Source organism: Sorex fumeus, unplaced genomic scaffold, assembly GCF_029834395.1.
Source record: "Sorex fumeus unplaced genomic scaffold, SorFum_2.1 ptg000041l, whole genome shotgun sequence".
NCBI classification, from domain to species: domain Eukaryota; kingdom Metazoa; phylum Chordata; class Mammalia; order Eulipotyphla; family Soricidae; genus Sorex; species Sorex fumeus.
Window position 1 is genome coordinate 6,570,470 of NW_026606098.1, and position 25,525 is coordinate 6,595,994.

The 25,525-nt window shown below is 47.1% G+C and overlaps 1 protein-coding gene across 9 annotated transcripts in view; it reads left to right on the forward strand.

Moving 5' to 3' along the window:
• Positions 1–25,525, forward strand: part of DIP2A (disco interacting protein 2 homolog A) — a 75,347-nt gene that overhangs the window by 31,215 nt on the left and 18,607 nt on the right. For 8 of the 9 annotated variants that reach the window (XR_008793229.1, XR_008793228.1, XM_056119306.1 and 5 more), the window contains 19 exons: positions 594–713; positions 1,846–2,043; positions 5,024–5,115; positions 7,585–7,695; positions 10,291–10,414; positions 10,645–10,754; positions 11,112–11,214; positions 12,717–12,781; positions 13,005–13,098; positions 13,978–14,097; positions 15,469–15,583; positions 16,412–16,551; positions 18,512–18,648; positions 19,012–19,092; positions 19,833–19,960; positions 21,775–21,889; positions 22,216–22,417; positions 23,922–24,031; positions 24,106–24,186. Coding sequence is in view for 7 of the 9 variants with exons in the window: in XM_056119306.1 (XP_055975281.1) it covers positions 594–713; positions 1,846–2,043; positions 5,024–5,115; positions 7,585–7,695; positions 10,291–10,414; positions 10,645–10,754; positions 11,112–11,214; positions 12,717–12,781; positions 13,005–13,098; positions 13,978–14,097; positions 15,469–15,583; positions 16,412–16,551; positions 18,512–18,648; positions 19,012–19,092; positions 19,833–19,960; positions 21,775–21,889; positions 22,216–22,417; positions 23,922–24,031; positions 24,106–24,186 (2,246 nt within the window). In the remaining 2 variants the exon portion in view is untranslated. Of the gene's footprint in view, positions 1–593; positions 714–1,845; positions 2,044–5,023; positions 5,116–7,584; positions 7,696–10,290; positions 10,415–10,644; positions 10,755–11,111; positions 11,215–12,716; positions 12,782–13,004; positions 13,099–13,977; positions 14,098–15,468; positions 15,584–16,411; positions 16,552–18,511; positions 18,649–19,011; positions 19,093–19,832; positions 19,961–21,721; positions 21,890–22,215; positions 22,418–23,921; positions 24,032–24,105; positions 24,187–25,525 lie in introns of those variants that run through there. The other variant, XM_056119312.1, reaches the window with a different exon arrangement.

The following is a 25,525-nucleotide window of genomic DNA, read 5'->3' on the forward strand; positions in this document are numbered from 1 at the left end:
AATTGTCCTTTTATTTGGAAAAAAACTTCCATAGGAACACAGCATGGGCACCCTTCCTATATTGTTCTATGCTGCTTTCCTGCTCATGGCAAGGACTTTCCCTGCTGCCTGAAATACTTTCTAGCCCTTTAAGGAAAAGTTTGCCAGCTTCTCCTAAGGGAAGTTGGGGGACAAAATGGAGCAGAAAATTCTTGAAAAGACTTACCAACCATCTCCTAAACATGATCGTTAGTCTTTTTCTTGGTTAGATATGCCATTGTTGTTGGGAATGTAAAATGGTCTAGGGTCTGGAGGGTTAAGGCATTTGGTCTTGCACGTGGCCAACCCTGGTTTGATCCCTAGAACCATTTATGGTTCCTTGAGCACAGAGCCAGTAGTAAACTCTGAGGACTGCTGGGTGTAACTCAAAAAGCCCAATAGAGATGCACAGATAGATCAGTAGAATAGTTTAGCCCCTTGGGAAGGAACATTGGTAAACTGAATTGTTAAAATGTTTGCATTCAGCGTAGAGGTCACCAGAACTTACTCCTATATCCCCTTCTGACTACATGGAAAGACCATGTTAGCTCTCCTTTGTTCTTCCTGTGTGACAGGTGTCCCTGTGAACAGCAGAGTCTCCTCCAAAATCCAGCAGCTTCTGAACACCCTGAAGAGGCCAAAGCGCCCACCACTGAAGGAATTCTTTGTGGATGATTTTGAGGAGTTGTTGGAAGGTGAGGGGGCTTGGGCTTTAGATCTGCAGACTTAAGTGCATGTTTTTCTTCCTGGCTTAGTTTTTATAGCACCCATAAGGCATATCTTCTCTGTCCTGAATGTTAGTGGGCATGTGTGTGAAATCGGCAGTGTGCATGACTGCGGCTCTGTCTGAGCAGACACGTTCCTCACAGCTAAGTCTGCTCTTCTCTGTGCCTCTGCTCTAGTTCTTATTGTCTATAAGTGTACTTGTAAGGGCTGGTTTGGCCCACATTATTGCAGAATCCTGGTTTCGGTTCCCAGCACTACGTGACCTCCCACATACCAATGGGTGTAGCCCTGGTGGTCTCCAGCACTGCTGTGAAGTTCCTTCCTCTTCCAACAGAGCAATGAAAATAAAAGAGATACAAAGCTATAGAGAAGATGAGGGAAAACAGCTTACTATGAGCTATAGCCTGTGACTGTGTGTACCCCATCTAACCAGAGAATACCATTTAGATTTCAGAATTCAGTAGTTCACAGTCAGAGGTTAGTGGTAAATACTTTTATTCTTTGGTTCACTTCCAGCAGTGCTCAGAGCTTACTCCTGACTCTGAGCTCAGGAATCACTTCTGGTGGTGTGCAGAGGACCATATGTAGTGCCAGGGATTGAACTTATGTTGGCCACGTGCAAGGCAAGCGCCCTGCCCACTGTATTATAGCTCCATCCCTGGTAGGAATGAGGTAAAGGTAATTTGCTTAATCTTTTTTCAACATGTGTTGGTTGTTTGGGTGCCCAGATGGAAGTGGTGTTCCTCCTCGCTCTCTCCTGCAGGACTAGGACTAATTCCTGCTGCTTTTCATCAGAACTGGCCCTCATGTTGTCAGTCTAAGCCACCTTATACCACCTCTCAGGTCTTACTGTGTGGCCATTGTAACCAAGGCTCCTTCTCTGTCTTGGATTGAGAAGGATATTTAACACGTTGACGGTGGTGTATACCACCAGTGGCTCACACCTGATATGCTTTAACACAAATTGCAGTGCCAGCATCATGTTAAATAAATTACCCTCTTTGACAGTTTAGGGAAAGAATTATAAAATTCGAATGCTTAAGATGATATGAGCCTGATACTATGAAATGTTGGTTTTCAATTTTTCAATTTTGTTTATAGTTCAGCAACCAGATCCAAACCAACCAAAGCCTGAGGGAAGCCAGACGGTGGTACTGAAAGGGGAGCCTGTGGCCCTGGCATCACCATGGCCACCATCGCTACTGGCCGCCTTGGAGCAGTGGGGCACCATGCATCCCAAAGCCTCCTGTCTGACTGCTTTGGACACAGCAGGGAAGGCAGTCTATACCCTCACCTATGGCAAGTGTCAGTGGGAAACTGTGGGGCTCTGGCTTAGCAATTAAATGTCATGTACATGCAGCACATAGACTGCTTGATGAGTAAGACAGAAAAGACTTCTGAGTGCCAGCAGTGTCAGACACGTGACATTTTCTCTCCCCAGGTGCTCCCTTTGTTTCTTCTCTCAGAAGGGACCCTTTACCCTCTGGTGGTGACATACTTGTTTGGTTCAGAGGTTCAATGAGCCATTTCATCCAGCCGGAGAGTTGGTCGAACGAGCATTTTTGTGTGTTTATATGTAACACAGGTCATAAATATGTAGCTTGATGTCTTTCACAGAGTGAACACTTGGCACCAGCACTCACTTCAATGGCACTTCCAGATCCCCATTTCCTTGGGGATCTTTCGTTTTCCTGTGACTGCCCATGTGATGCCTTTTTCGCTAAGTTGTGTGAAAGGTGTGCTCTCAGCATGATGTTGTGTGGACCAGTCTTCTCTCACTGATAGATTCTGGTGTGCAGAACTGCCAACTCTCCCTCGTGTGCCCACCCGAGATGAAGGAGGCTAACTGCATGGTGCTATCAGGTGCTCTGAATATATAAGCTTACAGGCACCAGATGGGATGTCAGTGACATGGTGATGGTCAGTTAGCTGTAAGACATTTCCAGACAGTTTCTAAGCGTTCCAGCAGCCTCGCCTGTTGTCACTATGGGTGGAGCCCTCACCAGCACACAAGGCTTCTGTGATCTGGGCTGCACTCAGATGTTGTGTGCTAGTATGCATATTCCATGGCTGATGTCACTTGCTCTGTATGTCCTTATGTGGCTATTTAAGGATCTTCTTTCATGAGCTCTCCAAATCTTTATGGCTTGATAAGGAAACTCCCTGATACCTTGGGAGAACATGTTTATTTGTTTCCTTTCATATGTAGGGCAGTAACTTTGGGGACAGGGTAGGGATCAATTGTATTATCAGCTTTTTCAAAAAAGGGGACAATATCCACTCATATTCCCACAGTACTGCTCTTGCTTAGTGGTGCTTCCACTGTGAATGGACTGCCCAGCATGGGTGGTTCTGTTCTGGGTTTTTCTTTTACCTCCATGATATTCTGTTCAGTACCACACTCTTAACCCCTGGCAGCACAGAAAGCCTCATCTTTTCCCTCTCCTCCAGTGCTTCTTGGCTATCTTGTCTGTCTCATTGTTGTTTTAGCTTCACTTTGTCAAGTGCCATTGACAGCCACTGAAATCCCGATTCCTTTGGACCAGTTGAAGAGAATTAATACTTCTGCATTATTGAGTAACCTCTCTTCATTCAGTTTTTCACCTGATTTCAATAATTTTATGTGAAGATACTGCATACTTTTTGTAGCGTTTGCTACTTGGTATTTGATATACTCATTTATTTTATTTGTTTTTTTGGCAGGGGGCATACTTGGTGATGCTCAGAGGTTACTGCCAGCTCTAGTCAAGAGATCATACAGAACCAGGGATTGAACTTGGATCTCCTGCATTCAGAGTATACCCTATTGGGTTGTCTCTGCAGCCCAGGCATATTTATAATTATTTTCCTGCTTTTTTCCCCCTTTTTCCAAATCTGGCAGTGCTCAGGAACTGCAGTTCACATGTAAAGCATGCATTCATCCTTTCATCACACTAGTCCAAACATGTTTATTTTTATCTTATATTAGTACATTTTAAATTTACTGTTTATTGCTGATATATAGGAATAAAACATTCCACTATTAGATTCCACATCCTTCACCTTGATAGTTTCAATTATATGACATTCGTATGTATGTCATGCCACTTGAAATAATGGTGGTTTTGTTTACTTCCTCTTGTCATTCCTCCTTCCCAGTTCCATTGGTGCCAAGGGTACCTTCATTATTTTCCATTACTGCTGTAGGAGTTTCCAGAATATCTTTTATCACATTAAAAATTCCTAATGCTTATTATATTTCTTCATTTATTCTGTTAATTGTGGTGAATTCGGTTGATTTTCTCTTAAAGCTCTGAGTTCTTGAATTAAAACTAATTTGGGCTACACCCATTATATATTTAGTTGAATTTAGTTTGGAAGTCTATGTATTACAGTTCTTAACACCTTTCCTCATTTACTTTCCACTTTGAACAGTTGTCTCATTTGATAGCTATACCTGAGTGCAGTATTGGAGTGAAATTTGAGCATTCCTTCCGAGGGCACAACTGTACATACATTCATGGGATTCATAGGGTTAAGTGATGGATCTTGTGCCCTGTACTGCACTGTACCAGGGAGTTGGGGTGCTATAGGGATTCTCTCTTCCTGCCTCAGTAGCTTGACCTACCTCCTTGTTTCCTTGCCTTTTTCCTCATTTTCTTGGGAAGCTGGCCTTCTGACACAGGCCTCAGGACCATGCATTAGGTAGAGACAGTGCTGGGTGTGGGCATGGGGTGGGTGGGAAAGGGCCTCAAGGCAAGTTTCTAGCTATCTTCCTCTTAGTGGAAAGCAAAGATGTAGACAAGACCTGCCTCATGAACTGTTGGAAAGATGGAATGGATTGTATGCCACTCTTATAAATGATGCAGTTGAAATGTGTTTAAGGACATGAAAGTGTGTTCATAATGAAATGTTGACTGGGTCACACGCTGTGATGCACAGGGGTTACTCCTGGCTCATGCACTCAGGAATCGCTCCTGACGGTGCTTGGGGGACCATATGAGATGCTGCAAATCGAACCTGGGTTGGCCGCGTGCAAGGCAAATGCCCTACCCGCTGTGCTATCACTCCAGCTCGTCCCCCTGAATTTTTAGTTTCTAAATTTTCTATAATAAAATCCTGTTTCATTTTTGGGTTAAGAAAAGAGCTAAGCTTTAATAGAAAATGATGATGTTCCTTATAACATTGTATAGGATACTTAAAGTTGATGTTGATTGGAACAGTGGGGGTTGATTGCTACATTGAAGTGTTAGTTATTAGTGTAAGTCTTACATTGCTTAGTATTTTTGTTTTGTTTTAGGCAAACTTTGGAATCGGAGTTTAAAGCTAGCTTATACTCTGCTTAATAAACTGACTAGTAAGAATGAACCACTGCTGAAACCTGGAGACAGAGTAAGTAACTAGAATGTAACTTTATTCTCATGAATAAAAACAGAGACTCTTAAGATCTGTACAGTAAAAGTTTTATTCCCTCAACTGTTAGCCTGATACCTTTAATTGAAGGGCTTAAAATTGTAGAGGAGGGGTCGGAACCCAAGACCTGCCAGGAGTGATCTCTGAGCACAGATTAAGGTGCTAGCCCTGAGTGTTGTTGGGTGTGCTCCCAAAACCAAAATAAAATAAAATTGGCAAGGAAATCAGTAAGTATGGATGGGAGAAATTTGTGATGTTATCATGAGACAGTTTCTTTTTATTCTCATTTCCCATTCACTTGTTATTTAGCAGAATTATGTTTGATATCTTAACTGTAATCAAAATGTTAAAATCAGATAATAATGTTGAAATTTCAAAGCCCAAATTTTATGACCTTACTTTGAAATTCAAGGCAGTTTCTTTCCATTCACATCCCACTCCCACGTGACCAGATAGCCTCCTTTTATCTACCTGTAGAAATGGAGTATGGGGGAGTCCAGAGCTCAGGTCTGTGTCCTACACTACCAGCTGGACTGAGAGTGGCCAATTGTGGCCATTTCAGTCTATCAGAATTGAATAAAATAAAAATTTTGGTTGCCACACATGGCTAATAGCAGCCATATCTGATGTCTTGGACCCCAAGCAGCCCCATCATGGCCCAAAGTTGTTTTGGGCAGCACTGTTCCAGGAAAACTTGAGGAAACCTGAGTACACTAGAGGGTCCAGGTTGGAGACTTGGACACTGGTAAAAACTAGAATCCCCAGTGGGAAATAGAATGTAAACAAGGGAGCAGGGTCTACATGATGGATGTAGCCCCAGGAGAGGCCCAGGCAGGACGCAAGGACACATGTATGGACATGTCAACACTGGAAGGAAAGAAATGTAAGCAGCCCATCAGTAGCCCTGGTAACTGCTGTGCTGCAGCTGGCGCTAGAGCCATTCATTTATTCTTCTTGAAAGAAATTCCTGCCACATAAAGACTTGACTAACTTAAAAGAGCACCCATGTATCTCAGTGAGTGAGATAATATTCTGAGAGGTGGCAGACCCATCTTCCTGTGATGACATTGCCATCACAAGTCAGCCTAACTCTCCCTAATAAGTGTCTGAGAGCCTGTTTCTGTATTATATAGTCTCTGGACTGAGGGCCACACTTCTCCAGCATCTGCTGTCTGCATCAACTTTTCTAAGACACCTTTGCCCTTTTCAACAAATGAGCGTGTTGGAAATTCAACCTCTAAATATTAGCTACGCTCTTATATGCTCTTATATATACATATGTGTGTATATATATATGTATATATAAAAGCATGAATTTTCCCTTGTGATGGAAGATGTTATATGTTATTTTGGATCTCCAAAGGCCCTGTGTTAACTCTTTGCCCAAATAGTGTTCTGACTGTTCTCATGCTGTTTCAAGCACAGTTATAATCTTTAAAATTATAAAAATCTTACTCCGTCATAGATTTCATTTGATTTTTATTATTATTTACTTGGTTTTGAGGCCACACTCAGTGGAGCTCAGGGTTTACTCCTGGCTCTGTGCCCAGGGATCACTCCTGGTGGAGCATGGTGGACCAAATGGGGTGCCAATAATTGAACCCAGGTCAGCCATATGCAGTGCAACCGTTCCTCTACCATCTGTACTATCACTCTGGCCCCAATAGCTTTTACTTCTACCAGATGTTATGAGAATTGGAAATTGGAATAATGGGAGAAGAGAAATATGGTGCAGGAAGCTCAAAATTAACAGGGAATATAATTGGGACTTATATTTCAAAAGACAAGATGTGAGGTAGCAGCATGTAAGTATATTTAAACTTGTGAAAGTGAATGGTAAAGTGACATTCAAAATGTAGTTACCTTGGGAGTGGGGAGGGATACTGTTTTTATTCACACAATTTAAAATTTTATGTTTTAAAGAAGTTTTGACTAAAGTTAAAATGTGAGATCCAGTAGAACAGTTAAACTGTGGCATCATGGTGACTGAGAGGAATGGAGATCACTCACGGAACTCAGGGCCCAGTTGCAGAGGGTCTCAGCTTAGGTTTCCTGTAATACCTTTTAGTTCAATGAAGATGTCTCCAACTTATGCCTTGCTGTAGGCTTTTTCTTTAGGAAGATATTTAGATAGAATGATTCCTTATTAGTTTTCATGTTGGCGTAGGTGTTTTCATGGAAGCTAGTTGATAATGGTTGACAGCTGTTAAGATCCCTCCCTCACCTGCCACCAAAATCTAGTTCCCACAAACACTGTGTAGATAACCTTGAAACCCAGAAATTTAAAACTTTTTGCTTCATGTGGAAACTTAAAGACCGAAAGTTAGTTAACCCTAGAGTTACATTTTCTAACCCATAAGGTAATCTAGAAAGTCTAAATTCTTTCAGTCAGGTTCTAAAATGACTGTCATTCTTATGTGAATTCCATGGTGTTCTCTGTTGTTGTAGGTGGCACTGGTGTTCCCCAACAGCGACCCTGTGATGTTCATGGTTGCATTTTATGGATGTCTTCTGGCAGAGTTGGTTCCTGTTCCCATAGAAGTGCCATTAACAAGGAAGGTAGCAACCTCCATGCCTCTGGTTGGGGGCTCATGTCCCCGAGGTTTCATTCTCAAGTCAATCCAGCCAGTCAATGGTGTCTCTGTTCCCCCCATGCTGGGAGCAGGTTGCCAGATAGGCAGCTGTTTGGACAGAGGAGGGAGTGCAGACGGGCCATCCTGCAGCGAGATAAGAGATGTTCTTCTCACTCTGTCCTGTTGGTGAGAGACACTCAGGGCAGCTGGGTCAGGAGCTGTTATCACCCATTTGAATTCCCAATACAAGAAGGGACCTCTCTCTCTACTGAATAGAAATTGGAATTTGAAAAGGTTTTTCTAACTTTTTCTTTGAACTGTATACTTATAAAATTCTTCATTTCCTGGGCGCAAATTGTTATGGATGTATTATAGCAGTGCTCGGTGATAGTTCTGAATTGGCAAGATGGAAACTCTCTCGTGTTTCATTTACTTACTGCTGTTTGTCTGTTTGCTTGTTTGTTTCACTGTGTGGTTGATGTGGGGAGTATGCTGGTATTTGAGATAACTATTATATTTTAGCTAGAAATTTCTAGCTAAATACAGTGATCTGATCATTGAAAGAAATGGCATTATGGGAGCAGATTAAGCATGTGTTTCAGAAATCAGTTTTCTATCCTTTCCCAGTGTTCAGGTAAATGTTTGGTATTGTTTTGGTGGTTTTTGTTGTTTGTTTTTGGTGTTGGTTTCTGGGACACACTCAGCTATGCTCAGGGCTTACAGTTGGGGATCACTTCTGGTAGGACTCTGGGGATCATATGGGATGATGGGGATTGAATCTGGGCTGTGCCCTGCTGCAAGTGCCCTGCTGTCTGTACTATCCTTCTAGCCCCAAGTTCAGATAGTTGTTAATGCAGGCATAAGCAGCAACAAGTGTTCAAGAATTCCAAAAGTCAAGTTTGTTCATAGAACCGGTATATCTCAGAGAATACAATGCACAGATAGTTGTATACTGGGATTCTTAGGAAAAAAGAGACTTTACCGAAGAATACATATATCAGGATGCTTGACTAAATGTAAGCATGTATTTCTCTGTAGTGATAGTTATGTTAGGTATCCCAGATATATCTGTTCATTACGCTCCTCTCAGAATGCCCAGCAAGCTACCGAGAGTATCTTGCCCATGTGGCAAAGCCTGGCAAGCTACCCGTGACGTATTCGATATGCCAAACACAGTAACAAGTCTCACAGTGTTACTGGGCCCACTCAAGCAAATTGGTGAACAACGGGAGGACAGTGACAGTGACAAACATAATTCACATGGAAACCTCAATGATTTTTTAGCTGTCACTGTCACTGTTCTCCCGTTGTTCATCGACTTGCTCGAGCAGGCCCAGTAACGTCTCCATTGGAGACTTTGTTGTTACTGTGTTTGGCATATGGAATACATCACGGGGAGCTTGCCAGGCTCTGCCGTGCGGGCGAGATACTCTCTGTAGCTTGCCAGGCTCTCTGAGAGGGGCAGAGGAATCGAACTCGGGTTGGCCATGTTGGCTGCATGCAAGGCAAACGCCCTACTTCTGTGCTATCACTCCAACCCGATTTTTTAGCATATGCATGAAATGCTTACACTTCAGCATATAGAGCTATTGTTCCAGCCCAAATGCTGTTTTTTTTTTTAATTAAAATACTGCTAAGTAACCACAACACCCAAAAGGAGAGAGAAAGTAAAAGGGAATGGTGCGGGGTGGGGGGGTGGGGGGGGATATAGTGGTGATAGTGAATGGGCACTGTTGGAGGGATGGGTGCTCAATTGTTGTATGACTAAAACATAAGCACAAAAGTTTGTAAGTCTGTAACTGTACCTCACGATGATTCATTAATTAAAATACAATAAAAATGGAACTGTCTTATAAAAAAATACTGCTAGCTAAATATTATTTGTAAGAAAAAAATTAAGAAGTTGACATTGTCCAGAACTTTATATTTCACTTTTTTAAAAGTATCTTTTAAATTTTAAAATAATCAAACCGAATATAGCAAACTAAAATTTCAACTTTTGGGCTGGAGCGATAGCACAGCGGTAGGGCATCTGCCTTGCATGCAGCCAACATGGCCGACCCGAGTTCGATTCCTCCGCCCCTTTTGGAGAGCCCGGCAAGCTACCGAGAGTATCTCGCCCGCACGGCAGAGCCTGGCAAGCTCCCCGTGATGTATTCCATATGCCAAACACAGTAACAAAAAGGTCTCCAATGGAGACGTTACTGGGCCCGCTCGAGCAAATCGATGAACAACGGGAGGGCCTTTACCCTTTTACCTTTAAAAATTTCAACTTAAAAAAAAATCTATAGGGGCCAGAGTGATAGTGCAGCAGGTACTTGCAAGTGGACGATCCAGGTTTGATTCCGAACATCCCATATGATTCCCTCACCACCTCTAGGAGTGATCTCTGTGTGTAGAGCCAAGGAGTAAGTCCAGCGTACCAGGTATAGCACTGAAAAACAAAATCATTAAAGACAAACAAAAAATCTCTGTAGTGTATGCGTGTAATAGGATTGAATTATTCTGGAAGTATTGCTTGGAATAAAAAGGAGGAGCTGTACTTTATGTGTGACCACTCACATCTCTTTGTTTTCTGTAGGATGCTGGTAGCCAGCAGATTGGGTTTCTGCTGGGCAGCTGTGGGGTTACCCTGGCACTGACCACAGATGCTTGTCAGAAGGGCCTGCCCAAGGCACAGACGGGAGAGGTGGCAGCTTTCAAAGGTGGGCTTCAGAGTGAAGGGATTGGGTTTTCATGGTTGTCAGCCGATTGCTCACTTGCTCACATTCTGGACCTGGACTCCAAATCAGTAGCCATGAATCGGTGGTCCCTGGAACATGAAGGCCACCACGAGTGAGATGGAGATTTCTGTTTCTCAGGCATATGGCAGGCAGTGGCTGTGTCAGCCCACAGAGATCCTAACCATAGTCACCCTAACCCTGTGCCCTCATAGGTTGGCCTCCCCTGGCCTGGCTTGTGATTGATGGGAAACATCTGGCCAAGCCTCCCAAGGACTGGCAGCCATCGACTCAGGATGCAGGAGCTGGAACCGCCTACATTGAGGTACTGACCTGCCCGTTTGCACAGGAGACAAGCCAAGGGCTGAGCTCAAGGTCTCCTGAGGGTGTAAATGCATGTCTAGGTGGAATGCTTGCATTCTCATGGGTCATCTGAGACTTCCTCAGACTTCCAGGGGAAGCTCTCACCCTGACCCTATTGCCTGGAGGTGTGAGCAGTTGTGAGGGACCCTCAGATACCCATCGCACGAGATCTCTCAGTTCATCTGAAGGTGTTGCCTGATGGGGTGGTTAGTGAGAGATGCCATTGGCACCTTCTTCCTTCTGAAGAGTCCATTGGCCCATTTGCTGCTCTGGCCTCCAGAATCATCATGTAATGAATTTTTCTCTTGAAATATTTCAGTATAAAACCAGCAAAGAAGGCAGCACAGTGGGTGTCACAGTGTCCCACGCTTCCCTCCTGGCACAGTGCCGGGCTCTGACCCAGGCATGTGGCTACTCGGAAGGTAAGACCATGTGGGGAGGCTTTTCCCCTCTATGCCTGGGGTGCCCAGCATTGCAGGACCTGCCCTTGAGTCCAGGAGGTGCCAGAGAATGTCTGATTGGCTCTGCTACTGCTAGGGTGTTCAGGCAGCCCCTTAGGGTCCTTTTCAATAGACTTGTGTGTGTTCATTTTTGAAGTATGATACCCACATACGACTGACTTTGCCTGGTAGGCTTCTTTAACCTATGGTAGCTGAAGGGCATTGCCTTGTGCATCTCAGAAGATGGACATCTGTTCTATTGGGATATACTTCCTGTTATGCTCCTGATGACTATGGTTTTGACCTAAACTGTTGTGCTTTCAGAAACAGAAACTAAATTTTTAAACACATATTATCTCTTGGTAAAGTACAAGTATCCCACCAGTGCTAAACTGTTAACTATAAGGTATTTAACTTGAGAACTGCTATTTAAAAAACTAGGTAAGGCTGGAGAGAAGGGCTTAACAGGCTGAGCACAGACTGCATGCTGGAGCCCCAGGTTCAATCCCTGGCATGGAGTGGACCCCTGAGTACCACTGGTAGCAGCCCTGGAGTACTGAGCCAAAGAGTTGCCCCTGAGCACTGCTACCTGTGGCCCCCAAACAGACAAGAACAACACAAAAATCTGTTCAGAAAAATATATGGCAGTTTTCCTATTGTGATACTGGAATAGAACAAAACTAGATTTTTGGTGAATGGCATATTTCACTACATGAAATACCGCTGTCTGAAGGTAAGGGATGACTTAAGGGTACCTCTGCAAACTTAAGTGGTGATTTAGGGAAAGGATTTAGGGAATTTTCAAGGGCTTTCTTTTTGTTTGTTTATTTTGTTGTGGGGTAACACCTGGTGGTGCTGAGGGCTTACTCCTGGCTCTGCCCTCAGGGATCACTCCCCCACTCCCTGACTTTTGACTTTTGTGAGTGAGAGAAGACTTAAGAGAGCACTGAAACTGAATCATAAAGAACTTTGTAACACGTATTTCACTGTGATTCTTTCTTTCTCTCTCTCTCTCTCTCTCTCTCTCTCTCTCTCTCTCTCTCTCTCTCTCTCTCTCTCCCTTTTTGTTTTTGTTTTAAGAGTACTTCTCTCTCTGAATGGAGGTCCCTGAGGCCCTCCTAGAGCTGTTAGCATGAGAGGTATTGTGGCTCTAGGAGAGTGGCCATGGGGGCAGGAAATGGGATCTCTGGATGTGGAGTAGTAGGGAATATCCAGAAAGCCCCTCATCCACCCTCTACTTCTATAGTGTCTTTGTTGCCACTGTGTGCACATCAGTTCTATCTGTGCAAAATGTGTGGCCTAGACTTTTATGTTGCTTAGGAATTTGAACAAATAGCCAGGATCATTGGTTTGGTAGTGCATGCTTTACTTGTTGGCTTAGGTCTTCTATGTTGATGATATCATCACCTCAGGGTTTCTCTAAAAGTGCATGAAGGTCAGAGAGAGGGTCATACAGTTCCTTAACCATCTTTGTCCACTTTCAGCTGAAACATTAACAAATGTGCTGGATTTCAAAAGGGATGCTGGCCTGTGGCATGGAGTGCTAACAGTGAGTGTTGTAAACTAAATTATTTCATTGCTGGCATGAGGAGTTTTTGATGTTTCATAACCCCAAGCCCTGTTCTTAGGTGACATAATTAATCCTTAATTGTGCTGATTGACTTAAATGCTGTATCTGAACTGGAATGTGAGAAGAGCATTGATCTGCTCTGTGGTATATGCTCTGCTCTGAGTGCTGGTGAGGCTGTCCCTGAGCTCCTCTCTCTTTCTAGAGCGTCATGAATAGGATGCACGTGATCAGCATCCCATATGCACTGATGAAGGTGAACCCGCTCTCCTGGATCCAGAAAGTATGTTCCTATAAAGGTAACAGGAGATAGTGTCATCACTTGGCACACCCTTGGGGACTGAGAGAAAATAAATCCTGCAGGCAGAGCTGCAGCTGTGGGGCAAGAGCCTCATAGCAGCATGTGCCGTGTGACTATGACTCAAACATGGCTATGGGGGCCGACCAGTGACCAGCATATGCAAAGAACACTTTGCTTGTGCAAGGCTCTTTTCTTCCTGGACCTGTGATACTTAATTCTAGTCTCTTGTAATGTTCTCTATATCTGCACTCCCATGCTAAGTATCTGAAATGTTTCTAGTTTGAAGTTTGGGCTTCTAAGTTTTTTCAAAGCTCTTTACTAAAGAGTCAGCACCTCCACCCCCACACAGGCCAGCCCACCTTACCAGAGCATCTGCCCTCATGCCTAGGCTGGGTCTTAGGCACCATGCTTTTGGTCTGCCTGCTCTTATTGTGTCAGTTGCTAGGTATGACCTGTGCACTGGGAGTGTCTGCAGAGCAGCCTCCAGAGAGCAGCTGTCTGAACATTCTCCGTCCTGAGGAAAACCAGTCTAGTAGAGATTTGGCGGGTGCCTGCCTCTGTCATGTCTGGCCTGGATTAGAGCCCAGTGTGCCTGCACTGGTGGTTACACTGTCCCAAGTTAGCAGATCAGAGTGGGGCAGCGTGAGCAGAAGGGCTTACTAGGGATGGGGAAGAGCCTCCGAGGGGCAGTTACAGCTGAAAATGCATCTGAGTCTGTGGTTCATTTCTAGGTAAGATGTTGGCTTTGAGGGCATAATCTGCCAAGACATGGCTGTGGATAGCATGTGAACCCCTCTTTGCATGTGTACCTCTGCATGTGTCTGGAAGGTATGAGGACGTGCCTTCCTGTCACACAGCACATCTGTGTTCCCCTCAGCCCGGGCTGCTCTCGTGAAGTCTCGCGACATGCACTGGTCTCTACTAGCTCAGCGGGGTCAGAGGGACGTCAGCCTCAGTTCGCTGCGCATGCTGATTGTGGCCGATGGTGCTAACCCATGTGAGTAGGTTCATTCCATCAGGGGTTTGCTGTCCCCTCCCACCAGCCTGAACAATCAGTGACGAGAATCATTGATTCTGGGGTGAGCCCAGTCAGCAGCTCACTGGTTCTTACCCGGGAGCGTTGGGTTAGTAGCTCAACACGGCACATGGAAGGACGTTCCTGATAATGGTCTTCTTAGGAAATAACCCAAGTGAAGATTTGTCCTGTGAGCCCTGTCCAGCCTCCTTCTCCCTCCTTTAGCTCCCAACTTCCTTAGTGCAGTGTCTCCAGGCAGGAGCTCTGGGCCTTTGAGGGTCTGAGGGTAGCTATTTCTTATGGGCCATCTGCAGTGCATACTTGGGTTGTTAGTTGGCCTCTATTAGAAGTTTCTGGGGGGCATAAAGACAGGTGGGAATGTTGTCATTTTTGGACAATTCCATGTCACTGCTTTCATCTGGAACTGCCCTGGACCAGAGATAAACCTGTATTAACACCTCTGTCCTTTGGATCCTTAGACACTGTGTGCTCCTGGCAACACCAGCACCCCTCTGGCACCCCTAAACTGCTTATCCCCTCCATCCACTGAGCCCCGTCAGCATCCCCATCTAGCACCTCAAACCTCTCAGTCTCATCATCTGCATCTGATTCCCACTAGCTCCCATGTCCAGCTCTAAAACACTACGTCATACTCACCTTCCAGCTCTTGCCTAATCCCACACCCTGCCTGAGCCACCCACTTTCTCTTGCTGTCCCCATCCTGTCCACCCCCAGTGTAACTATATCACCAGGAAGTGCTCCCTAAACTGGCTTCCCCCAGAGACCTGGATCCCAGCTGCTCCTGTATCCCTATCATCTCCTTGTAGCACCCCAAACCCGAACTGTCTTGGCCTATTGTTTCCCACTGCACAGCAAAAGGCTAGACACAGGCTCCCAGGCCTCACTGTGCCTGGGGTCCTGATAGTGCTGACTCTGTCCTGAGCAGCCACACCCAGCAGGCGACTGCTGCTCTGGAGACAGCCTGAGACCACAGTATAGGCCACCACTGGAGCCTACATTCGCCCTCATTCTTCTCCTTTCCTGGGAGCAAGGGGTGGAGGGGAGATGCAGGGTGGGCCATAAGTCTGACCTCAGAACTAATGCAGGGGTTTGAGTGGAAAACTGCAGTGAGGAAACTGCAGTTTTTTGTGTACTGGTGACTTGGAAATGGATCACATTTCTATGGAAGCAGCCTCACCCATTTCATAGTATCTGTATTGTGGCAGTATCTCACATTTTGGGGTGGGTGGGGGATACTGTGTGCAGCCCCAGATTTGTCCCTATGTGCCCAGGTTTTTGGCCAGGTCAGCCTCATCAGGTCATTAGGGCTCACATCCACTGTGTTTCATGCAGGGTCCATATCCTCTTGCGATGCATTCCTAAACGTATTCCAGTCCAGAGGGCTGAGACCGGAGGTCATCTGTCCCTGTGCCAGCTCTCCTGAAGCACTGACGGTTGCCATCCGCAGGTGACTGCATCATTTGCTCTGCATTGTGAACACCTAACTGCTCCTGTGACTGAGTTACTGTGGTGGTACATCTGGTCAATCTGTTTCTAAGCAGCAGAAACTTGCCACACCACTGACCCGACATTTCCCAGATATGTTAGTCTGACCCTTCATGTGGCCCATGTTTGGCTTGGTGCTGGGACCTGGCAGAGTATGTCAGTACAGGACTATTTTCTGTGTTAACACAGTGATGTTGGCATGTACCACTGGTCGCTCACACTTGGATGTGGATTACCACAAGTTCCAGCACTGGTGGCAAAATGTTAATCATCTTCCCTCAACTCAGCTATCAGAAAGACCCAGTTGAGACCTCAGATGTTGCTGTGTCCTTCCTGTGTCCAGTGGCTTTTTCATGTGCATGTGAGGTGGCCTTGAAAGTGGACTAGAGCCTTAAGAAAAACATCTTTTTCTTCACAAGTCTCACCTTGTCTTCCCTTTGCTCAGCCTGTCATTTTCTCTACCGAGAACATGCAGGGTAGTCACTATCAATGAATAATGCACCATTCAATTTGGTGGCTGAAAGCACTGCTGCCACTTTAAGACCTTTCAGCCTTCATGTGTGCAGGAGTTGGGGTAGTCCACTCCAACCCCACTGGCAGTTCTCACTACAGCTGAGAACACAGGAGTGAGGTTAGGCTGCTGTGCTCTTAACATATCTGTTGTCTTTCTTGCTCCCCTGCAGCCATGTCCTCACAGTCTGGAGCTGTGATGTAGGGTGTAGGTAAAGGGCCTGGGGTCCATCTTCCTGTGCTTAACCCTTGGGTCAGCCAGTATGATTTTGTTTTCTAGGCCACCTGATCTGGGAGGACCTCCTCCAAGGAAAGCTGTCCTGTCAATGAATGGTCTCAGCTATGGTGTGATTAGAGTTGACACTGAAGAAAAGTTGTCCGTCCTCACTGTTCAGGATGTTGGTCAGGTCATGCCTGGAGGTAAGGAAGCACCTGTGCTGTCCATTAGCAAGAAGAGCTTCATACTTCAGGTGTGGGGTGCTCTAGGAGGTGTGGGTGCACCAGCGCCATCTGCTAGCAGTCTCAGTGCCTGGTGCTCTAGGATGTTCCCTAACAGGCTTTACTATGTACGTTGGGATCTTTGAGGTTATTTATTTATTTATTTATTTATTTTTTATATTCTTGCCTTTCTTGTACTGAGTTTAAAAGTGGGCCACTATACAAGTATGTGCCTGGCCTGTGACCCTGACTCCTAGTTCTTTATATTTGGAGACCAAAGCTACATTCTGTAGATGGGCAGGGTCTCTGGATTTCATGCATTTTAGACTATTTCTCCTCATGTTACCGTGGGTCATCGTTGCAAGCTGTAGCCAATCCATGAGTGGTAGGAGCATGGTCACCATCATGGACACCACGGGGCCCCGTGGTGTCCCCCAAATGTGGGACATGTAGCATTGCTGTGCAGGTGTCTGCATCTGTGAGGAGACTCTACAGTGTGATTTGATGGCCTCAGTGTTCGTCCTCATCTGTTTCAGTTCCTCTCTGCTGTGTCTGTCCTTCTGGGGTCCACAGTCCAGTAACTTCTAGAAGCAAGGCCAGCAGGTTGCCCCGGGAACCCTGAGCCTATAGCTCTGCTTCCCATCCATTGCCTGGGAGATGGGCAAATGTGCTGGGCACTGTGCTGGGGGTCCGGAGGGGCCAACACTTGGTACTCTGGTTCATGCTTAGAGTTCTAACATGTTTTATATGCTTAGGGTTCCAACGTGAATGAATGAACTTAAGATTTGGCAAGAATATAGATTATCAGTCCTGTAGTATGTCTGAACATGAGGTAAAACATTTTTACAGAGAGCATGGAAAAGGAGGTTTATTTGTGAGGAATGCACACGTTTCTACGGATTGGTGAAGTAATAGTTGATTTAAGTAAGAAGCATAAGGGACTCCTGTCACACTCCTCACTTCCTGTGTATATATTATTCTGTGTACATGCTTCACTGTACAAAGGAATTGTTTTCCTACTCTACTACGAGTACAGCTCACTTTTTCTTTTTTCCTGCTAGTAGACAGACTAGAAAGGACAGTGTATGTAGTGTATGTGTGAGTGTAATTATGAGTGCTTGCGTGCACAAGCACAGTATTCCCTAGGGGATATGTGCACAGAGCTTCCTAGGTGTCTCTGTGTACCCCTAGTTCCTAGGTTTGTGCACATATACGGAGCTTCCTGAGTTCCCTCCAGGACAGTTGGGGCATATTGACATACCAACAGCTGACCTGTCTCCATGAAGCTGTTTAACACTCCTTTTCAGTAGCACCATGTGGTGTGGCTTTTGTCCTTGTACCTTTGGGTTGTGGCCTTCATGGAGAAGGCCTGTGTGAGGAGTTCAGAGTACCACTTGCTCTTCAGCTGCATACTCCTACCTGTTCAGAGTGGTGCTGCCATCCTCCTCTCCTGTCACTGGCAGAAATTACAGACTGCTTAGGTGAGCCCAGACTGCCTGTCTCACCCAGCTACTCAGGTGTTCTTAGTGGCATCACGTTTTTTGGGGGCCAGCTCTGGCAAGGTGAGGGCAAGTTTGGCTGCTCAGGGTTGACAGAAAAGGGGTGACAGGCTGTGGAGGACATGTAGGCCCCATGACAGGAGGCCCATGCTAAGCGAACCTGAGGCAGTAGCATGAGCTGCTTCAGAAGTCAGCACAGCACATGTGGCTCTGAGGGGAGGAGGGGAATGTCTCCCACCTAGAGTGTCTTGGGTTGTGTAGACCTCCCCTCCCATCCACTTGAGTGTGCCCGGGGTCACTCAGGATGCTCAACTGTCAGCATGTCAGGAGAAAGTACTGCATTACACATGCACATCTGTTTGTAAGTGAATGCTGGCAGCTGTGGACTCTGTGAGCCACCACCCATGTCTGCATCTCACGCTGGACATGGGTTTCTCTTGTAGCTACGTTGTGTGTTGTGAAGGTGGAAGGTACCCCTCATCTCTGTAAGACAGATGAAGTCGGAGAAATATGTGTTCATTCTGGGGCAACTGGTTCGGCTTACTATGGACTATTGGGCATCACCAGGAATGTCTTTGAGGTTTGTACCTACAGACCAGGGCTGACTGGGTTCCACACTCTGGGCGAGGCAGCACTGTGGGTGAGGGGCAGGTGGGTCTCTGGCTGATATGGCTGAGCACAGGAGGTTAGTACTGTGCATGCATTTTGGGTCTGTGCAAGTTCTGTGAGTTCCCCGTCTCTGGACAAGGTGCTGCCACACATAATAGGGAAGGAGGAGGGAAAAGGGTCTCCCTAATTGGCTGAGACTCACCACGGAGGCCAGCTAAGGGGCTAGTCCCTGACTGGGGACAGTGTGCGCACCACCTTCTCCCTATTAAGGGAGTTTTCTGGTTGGTTGCTTGTTTGTCCTGCGCTGCCCCTGAGTGTTCCCTTCCCTCTGCAGACTGTTCCAGTCACTGCAGGAGGAGTGCCCATCTCCGACAAGCCTTTCACCAGAACAGGGCTGCTGGGCTTCATCGGGCCTGTGAGTATGTCTGTGCTCAGGACCCAGCTCCAGATGGGCTCCACCACTTGTCCTGGCTCCTGAGCAGCTCCAGCCACCCTGCTGCTGCCCCCTCACATGCAGGGCATGGCGGAGCTGTTGTTGGGCACATTGTGGAGGGAGTCCTAGGCTCAGTGTGATGTGGATGATTTGTTTTCAGGTGAGGTGACTGGGTGTTCACTTTAGTAATTCTTTGCCATTTGGATTTCGACCTGTGGTTACCGGGGGTGAAGATGGGGGAGTGCGGTAGCTCTTCCTACTTCCCCAAGAATAATTGACAACATCTAAAGTCATTTTGGTTGTCATGACTTGGGAGGGGATTTTGCTGGTGCTTTGTGGCACCTCCAAACCAAGGGTGCTTCTCCCTGTCCTGTCCTATGCAGGGCAGACCCACAGCAGCACTGCCAGCCAAAATATGGTGGTGCTGACCTTCAGTCCCCTCCTGTCTCCTAAAGACCTTCACAGTCTATACAAGCTTCATCCACAACTGTGTGCCCACCTCCTACACCTCCACACCAGCTACCAAATTGTCAGGCCCCATCCTACCCTCACCCCTGCACTAAGTGGCTTTTCCTTGAGGGTATGGTGCCCTTTTGGCTGTAGGTCTTATTGACTCTCTGAGTGTCTGTGTTTCCCTGTGTGAGCCCAGCTTGTGTAGTAGGACCTGACCATAAGCTCTGCCTGTGTGAATGTTCTGGGCCTAACCAGAGTCTTTCCTTCAGGGTAACTTGGTCTTTGTCGTGGGCAAACTGGACGGGCTGATGGTGGTCGGAGTGCGCAGGCACAATGCAGATGATGTCGTGGCCACTGCCCTGGCTGTCGAACCCATGAAGTTTGTCTACAGAGGCAGGTGATGCGCTGCGGGTCCTTGTGCTGTGACTTTAATCTTCCTCCACTTAAAATTAAAGACTATGTCTGCAGAGATGGCAAATCCACTGACTTAGTATACAAAGCTTAGAAATTTCTGCTCATCAGAAAGTTCCAGAAGAAAAGGATGGTTTTTGCAGCAAGAGTATCAGGGCTAATCCTTGCTGCCTCTAAACCTTTGCAAGGTTGAGGCCCAGGTACATCTTAGATAAGGCAAACGAGGCAGACACAGAGCCCAAAGCTCCAGATGTTTATATTCAAGTGTGTGTTTCTCTGAAATCACCAAAGACCCATCTCTTTGCTCAGGGTTTAGAGAACACTTGTGCTCCTTGTTCCTCCGATGGAATTCTGCTCTGTTCTTCTAAATGTTGGCAGACTGAATGAATAAATGAACCTCTGGCCTAGTTTCCAGTTGACTGCAGCAAGGGGCAGCCCTGTCTGCTCTGGGCCCTTTGTCCTACAGGAAGCAGCCCTTTCATTGGTGGATTTTAAATTTCGTTGTTCTCCCGAGAGTATTTTTCATTACTCAGACTAGGATGTCTGATCACTACTCCAGACCCTGTCTTTGAGCCTGCCCTAAAGAAGTCACTAGGGAATTCTGCTGAGTGGTGAGTCCATGTGCCTACTTGCCCTTCCCTAGGTCAGGATGGTAGGGTGTGGGCTACAAAGTGGCCACAAGGTGTTGTGATGTTCCTCTCTGCAGAAGAGAGTACTTGATGCATGTGACCTCGGTGACATAGGGTGTCACTCCCTCCCCACCCTCACCCTTGATTCTCAAGGATTTAAGGAGACTTCCTTGCTTTCTGCCCTACTTAACAAGTGCTGGAGGGGAGGCCCTGCCCAGAATAGGCATAGGGACCTTTGAGGGAATGCCAGCCTCAGTGATACAAGGAGTGGATGGTGGGATGATTAGCTCCCGTTGGACTGAAGTCCTGCTTGCCTACCAGCTTAGAGCTTGAGGATGAGAGCCAGCTCCAAAAAGGACCACAGCCAGAGTCTATGTGCCACTGGGATCAGAGCACCAGCCACATGAAGGGGGCCAGATCACAGGACATGTATGCCTGCTTATGCATGGGTGTACGTTCTGCTGTGTTCGTAAGCCAGCTGAAGGAGAGAACTAGAAAAGGCATACCCATAGGGCTCAAGGTTAGACCTACAGACTTCTAACATTGTGAATTTGAGAGGCAAGAAACTTATTTTGTTTTATTTCCCAGGGGTACATATGCCCCAGCCCTTTTGAGCCATCTCCCTGCACTGATAGCACCTTCTTATACAGGAAAAAAGACATTGCCTAAAAGTTGGAGAAGAAAAAGGTGCTGAGAAGGGAGGAGCCATGTTTGCAGTGTTGATGTAGGTCTGGAGAACAGTCTGGCTGCATCAGGCTTGGTGGTGAAGGGGTTTCAATCAGTTGGACTCAGATTTCTGCACAAAGAGATTTTCTGTGCATTAGAATTAAGAAAGTCTCCTGTAGGAGCTGGAGTGATAGTACAGTGGGTAGGGCATTTGCCTTTCATGCAGCCAACCTGGGTACAATCCCTAGCATCCCGTATGGTCCCCTTAGGAGTAATTCCTGAGCACCACTGGATGTGGCCCCAGAACAAAAAAGTCTCTTGTAAATGTGATTATAGTACCTGACTCCAGCCCAAATTCTCTGAAAGAGTTTTAGCAGATGGCACTGCATTTGGAGACTTGTGAGTCCACTGCTGGACCACCCCAACACTACCTGCCACACCTTCCATTCCAGGTGAGGGGAGGCGGCACCTTCTGGGTGGTCACTGTGTCCTCGCCCTCCTCCAGGATTGCTGTGTTCTCTGTGAGAGTGCTGCACGATGACCGCATTGTCCTGGTGGCTGAGCAGCGGCCAGATGCCTCCGAGGAAGACAGTTTCCAGTGGATGAGCCGTGTACTACAGGTGGGCCCGTGCTCTCTTATCCTTTCATGAGCCTTTCTGGCCCTTGAGTGCCACCAGGGTTGGGCTTTCCTGCCCATCCTTATTCCCAGCCTTTGGTGATTCCTCTTTTCTGCCTGTTTGCTGTCCGTGGCACACTTGTGAGCCTGTGTGCACAGCCCATACTGTTTCCTTTCTCATCTGAATGGCAGAGGACATACAAGATTCTCTTCATCTAGCGCCACACTTCCCAGAAGGTTCCAGAGGTCCCAGAAGGTCCCTGCCCAGGTCTCAACCTCTAGTTTCTCGCCTGCTCAGTCGGGACTCAGAGAGTTGTCTTGTCCATCCAGGCCATTGACAGCATCCATCAGGTCGGTGTGTACTGTCTGGCCCTGGTTCCTGCCAACACCTTGCCCAAGGCCCCTCTTGGAGGAATTCACATATCTGAAACCAAGCAGCGCTTTCTGGAGGGAATGCTGCATCCTTGCAATGTGTTAATGTGTCCTCACACCTGTGTGACCAACCTGCCCAAACCACGCCAGAAGCAACCAGGTAAGTTGAGCGTAAGAGTATGTACTCACTTTGTGACCACATTGTGGTTAAACAGGGTGGCCAGTTGTACCCTGGTGGCTCACCAGGCCACTCTTTACCACCTGCCTCCCTGGACAGAATACAGAGTATGGAGCTAGACTTTGGTGCGGGCATGGTCCTGCTACCTCTCCAGGTCCATCTCACCTGTGTCAGTGAGCACATACTGCCAGGTGGTCATAGTGGGGTATGGGGAGAGACCCAAGAGCAAATGTGAGTTCGGGTGCCCAAAGAGTTCCTGTTGGGGCCGGAGCGATAGTACAGCGGGTAGGGCATTTGCCTTGCAGGCAGCCGACCTGCGTTCGATCCCCAGCATGCCATATGGTCCCCCCAGCACCGCCAAGAGTTATTCCTGAGTGCAGAGCCAGGAGTAACCCCTGCGTATCGCCTGGTGTGACCCCCCTTCCCCCAAAAAAGAGTTTCTGTTGTCCATCCTGCTGTGTCAGCCACCATACCCAGGCAAAGCACGCTACCTCACTTGGCCTTGGGACTCCCTCACTCTGCCTCAGGATCCCCTCACTCAGCATCAGGACCCCCTCACTCTCTCTCAGGATCTCCTCGGCAGCGGGACTCCCTCAAGGCCCCTTCATTTTGCCTTAGAATCCCTTCATTTAGCATCAGAACCTCCTCTCTGCCTCAGGATCCCCTCACTCATCATCAGGATCCCTTTTCTCTGACTCAGGATCCCCTTAGCATCGGGACCCTCTCAGGACCCCTTCACTCTGCCTCAGGATCCCTTCATTCAACATCAGGACCCCCTCTCTTTGTCCCAGGATCACCCTCACTCTGCCTTAGGCTCCCCTCACTCAGCATCGGGACCCACCGCCCAGGTCCCCTCACTCTGCCTCAGGAGCCCCTCAGAATCCCCCTCATTCAGTGACAGACCCCCTCACTGCCTCAGGATCCCCTTACTCAGTGTCAGGATCCCATTGCTCTGCCTTGGGACTTGCCACAGCACCCAGGCCTCATGGGTCCTCAGTTTCTCTTTCCTGGTTTCACAAATTGAGAAGGAATTTTCAAGACTGGCTTTATAACAGCAGAATTTTCTATTCCTTAGGTAAGTGCTAGGTTTTGCTGACCACTGTACACATAAAATGTCATTAGATAAAATACATTTAATCATTAAGATAACTTCTTGGGATGTACATAAAATACAAAGTACAGAGTGTAGCTGTGACTGAGGCCAGACACCACCCTGAAATCTATGCCCCATGGTGAACTTCTCAGCCTGGCTCTGCTATGTATACATAGACTGTCACTCACTCCACATACATCTTGAGACTGGGTTCTTGAACATGGGCATTTGGGCAAGGAGTTTAATATGTAGTTCAGATGAAATGTGATGACAAAGCTGCCAGGTGATCTCAGTGGGGTGTGGGGAGACACCAAGAACAGATGACAGTTCAGGTGCCCAAAGAGGGTGGGGTCAGAAGTCATCATCTGTTCATCGGAAATCCCCATTTTCTAGAGGTCGGACCAGCCTCCATGATTGTTGGGAACCTAGTTGCTGGGAAGAGGATTGCGCAGGCCTCTGGGAGAGAGCTGTCCCACCTGGAGGACAGTGACCAGGCGCGGAAGGTAATAATGTGCCCCGGAGCTGGGAGGGCAAGATGCACTCGTCCAATCAATCACTGACTGGCCTCTCTGCGCAGTTCCTGTTCCTGCCTGATGTGCTGCAGTGGCGTGCACACACCACTCCTGACCACCCACTGTTCCTGCTGCTCAACGCCAAGGTGAGGGAGGGCTGCCCGATGCTGCAGCTGCCACCTGCTCCTGCCCTGTGCTTGCTCCACCTGCCCTGAAACCCCTTAATACTCATGCAGCTGGACTTGTGCTGGTTTCATATTTAACAGAAAAATTACCATCGGTTTCAGTTTTCCAATTAAGAACAGCTTGAGGGTAAATATTCCTAAGTGAGCTAACAAGGAAATGTTTGTTTTCTGGAAATTGGTAGTTTAGACATGTTCAAGCTTTAGCTTGGTATTTGATGACAGAAGCTGATCACTGTTGATAGTGTTAAATGCTATTGTGGTTCAGATACCAAGTCAGAAGGGCATTTAGAGGGTGTCTTGGACTCTGGCTTTCTATTTTTTTGTTATGGTTTGAGGGCCAGATTCATTTGCTCAGAGCTTACTCCGGCCTCTGTGCTCAGGGATCACTCCTGACAGGGTTCAGGGATTGAACCCAGATCTGCCACATGCAGGCATCTGCCTTCCCTGCTGTAGTGTCTAACTGGCCCCTCACAGACACTTTGAATGTACAGACACATCACTAGGAGCGTTTAGGCTAAAAGGAGAAGCTGTTGTCCTCATTTCCCGGTCATGAGCCAGTTGACAAACTGGAAACATACCTAATTCTCTAACAAGATTGTCCTGTATGACTCACCATTAGACAGAAGGGCTCCAGAAGACAGCTGGTCTTGTTTTTCTCTTGGTGACCATTGGTCTCTCACCTCATTCAAAACATAGACATTGATGCCCAGATGAGTTACATAATGTAAGAAGGATCCCTGTTCCAGGACTCTGGAACTAATTCCTACAAGAGAGACCATGTCTTTGGACACTGGTGATCCACAGACCTGGCAGATGCTGTTAAGCGTCAAGCATGGAGACAAGCAGTAATGTTAACAGGCCAAGAAAATGCACAGAACACAATGAACATTTGAGAATCAGTACAGCCAGGCTCTGGCTCTGAGTACAAGGGGGTAGGGAGGATGAATACTCCAAAGCAGGCCAGGCCAGGCTGTGGTAGGAGGTTCTGATCAGGACAACCATCGAGGGGCAGTTCTGGGCGAATGTGGGTGAATGTGGGAGAGGTGAATGTGGGAGCAGAAGACACAGGCCATGGCCCAGACATGAGTTGGTGGCTCACTGGTGTGGAACAGAGGGGAGTGTGAGTACGTGAGGGTATCTTAAGAGAGAACTCTGTTCTGAGTTACAGCTAAGTACCTGGCAAAGTGTGGCTATGGAGTGGGAGGCAGCAGAGATGCGCACAAGCCTGTGTAGGAAGTAGTGGAGCTCACAGCAGTCTGTGAACAGGAAACGTCTGCAGTGGACTGGCCTGTGTCCTTCC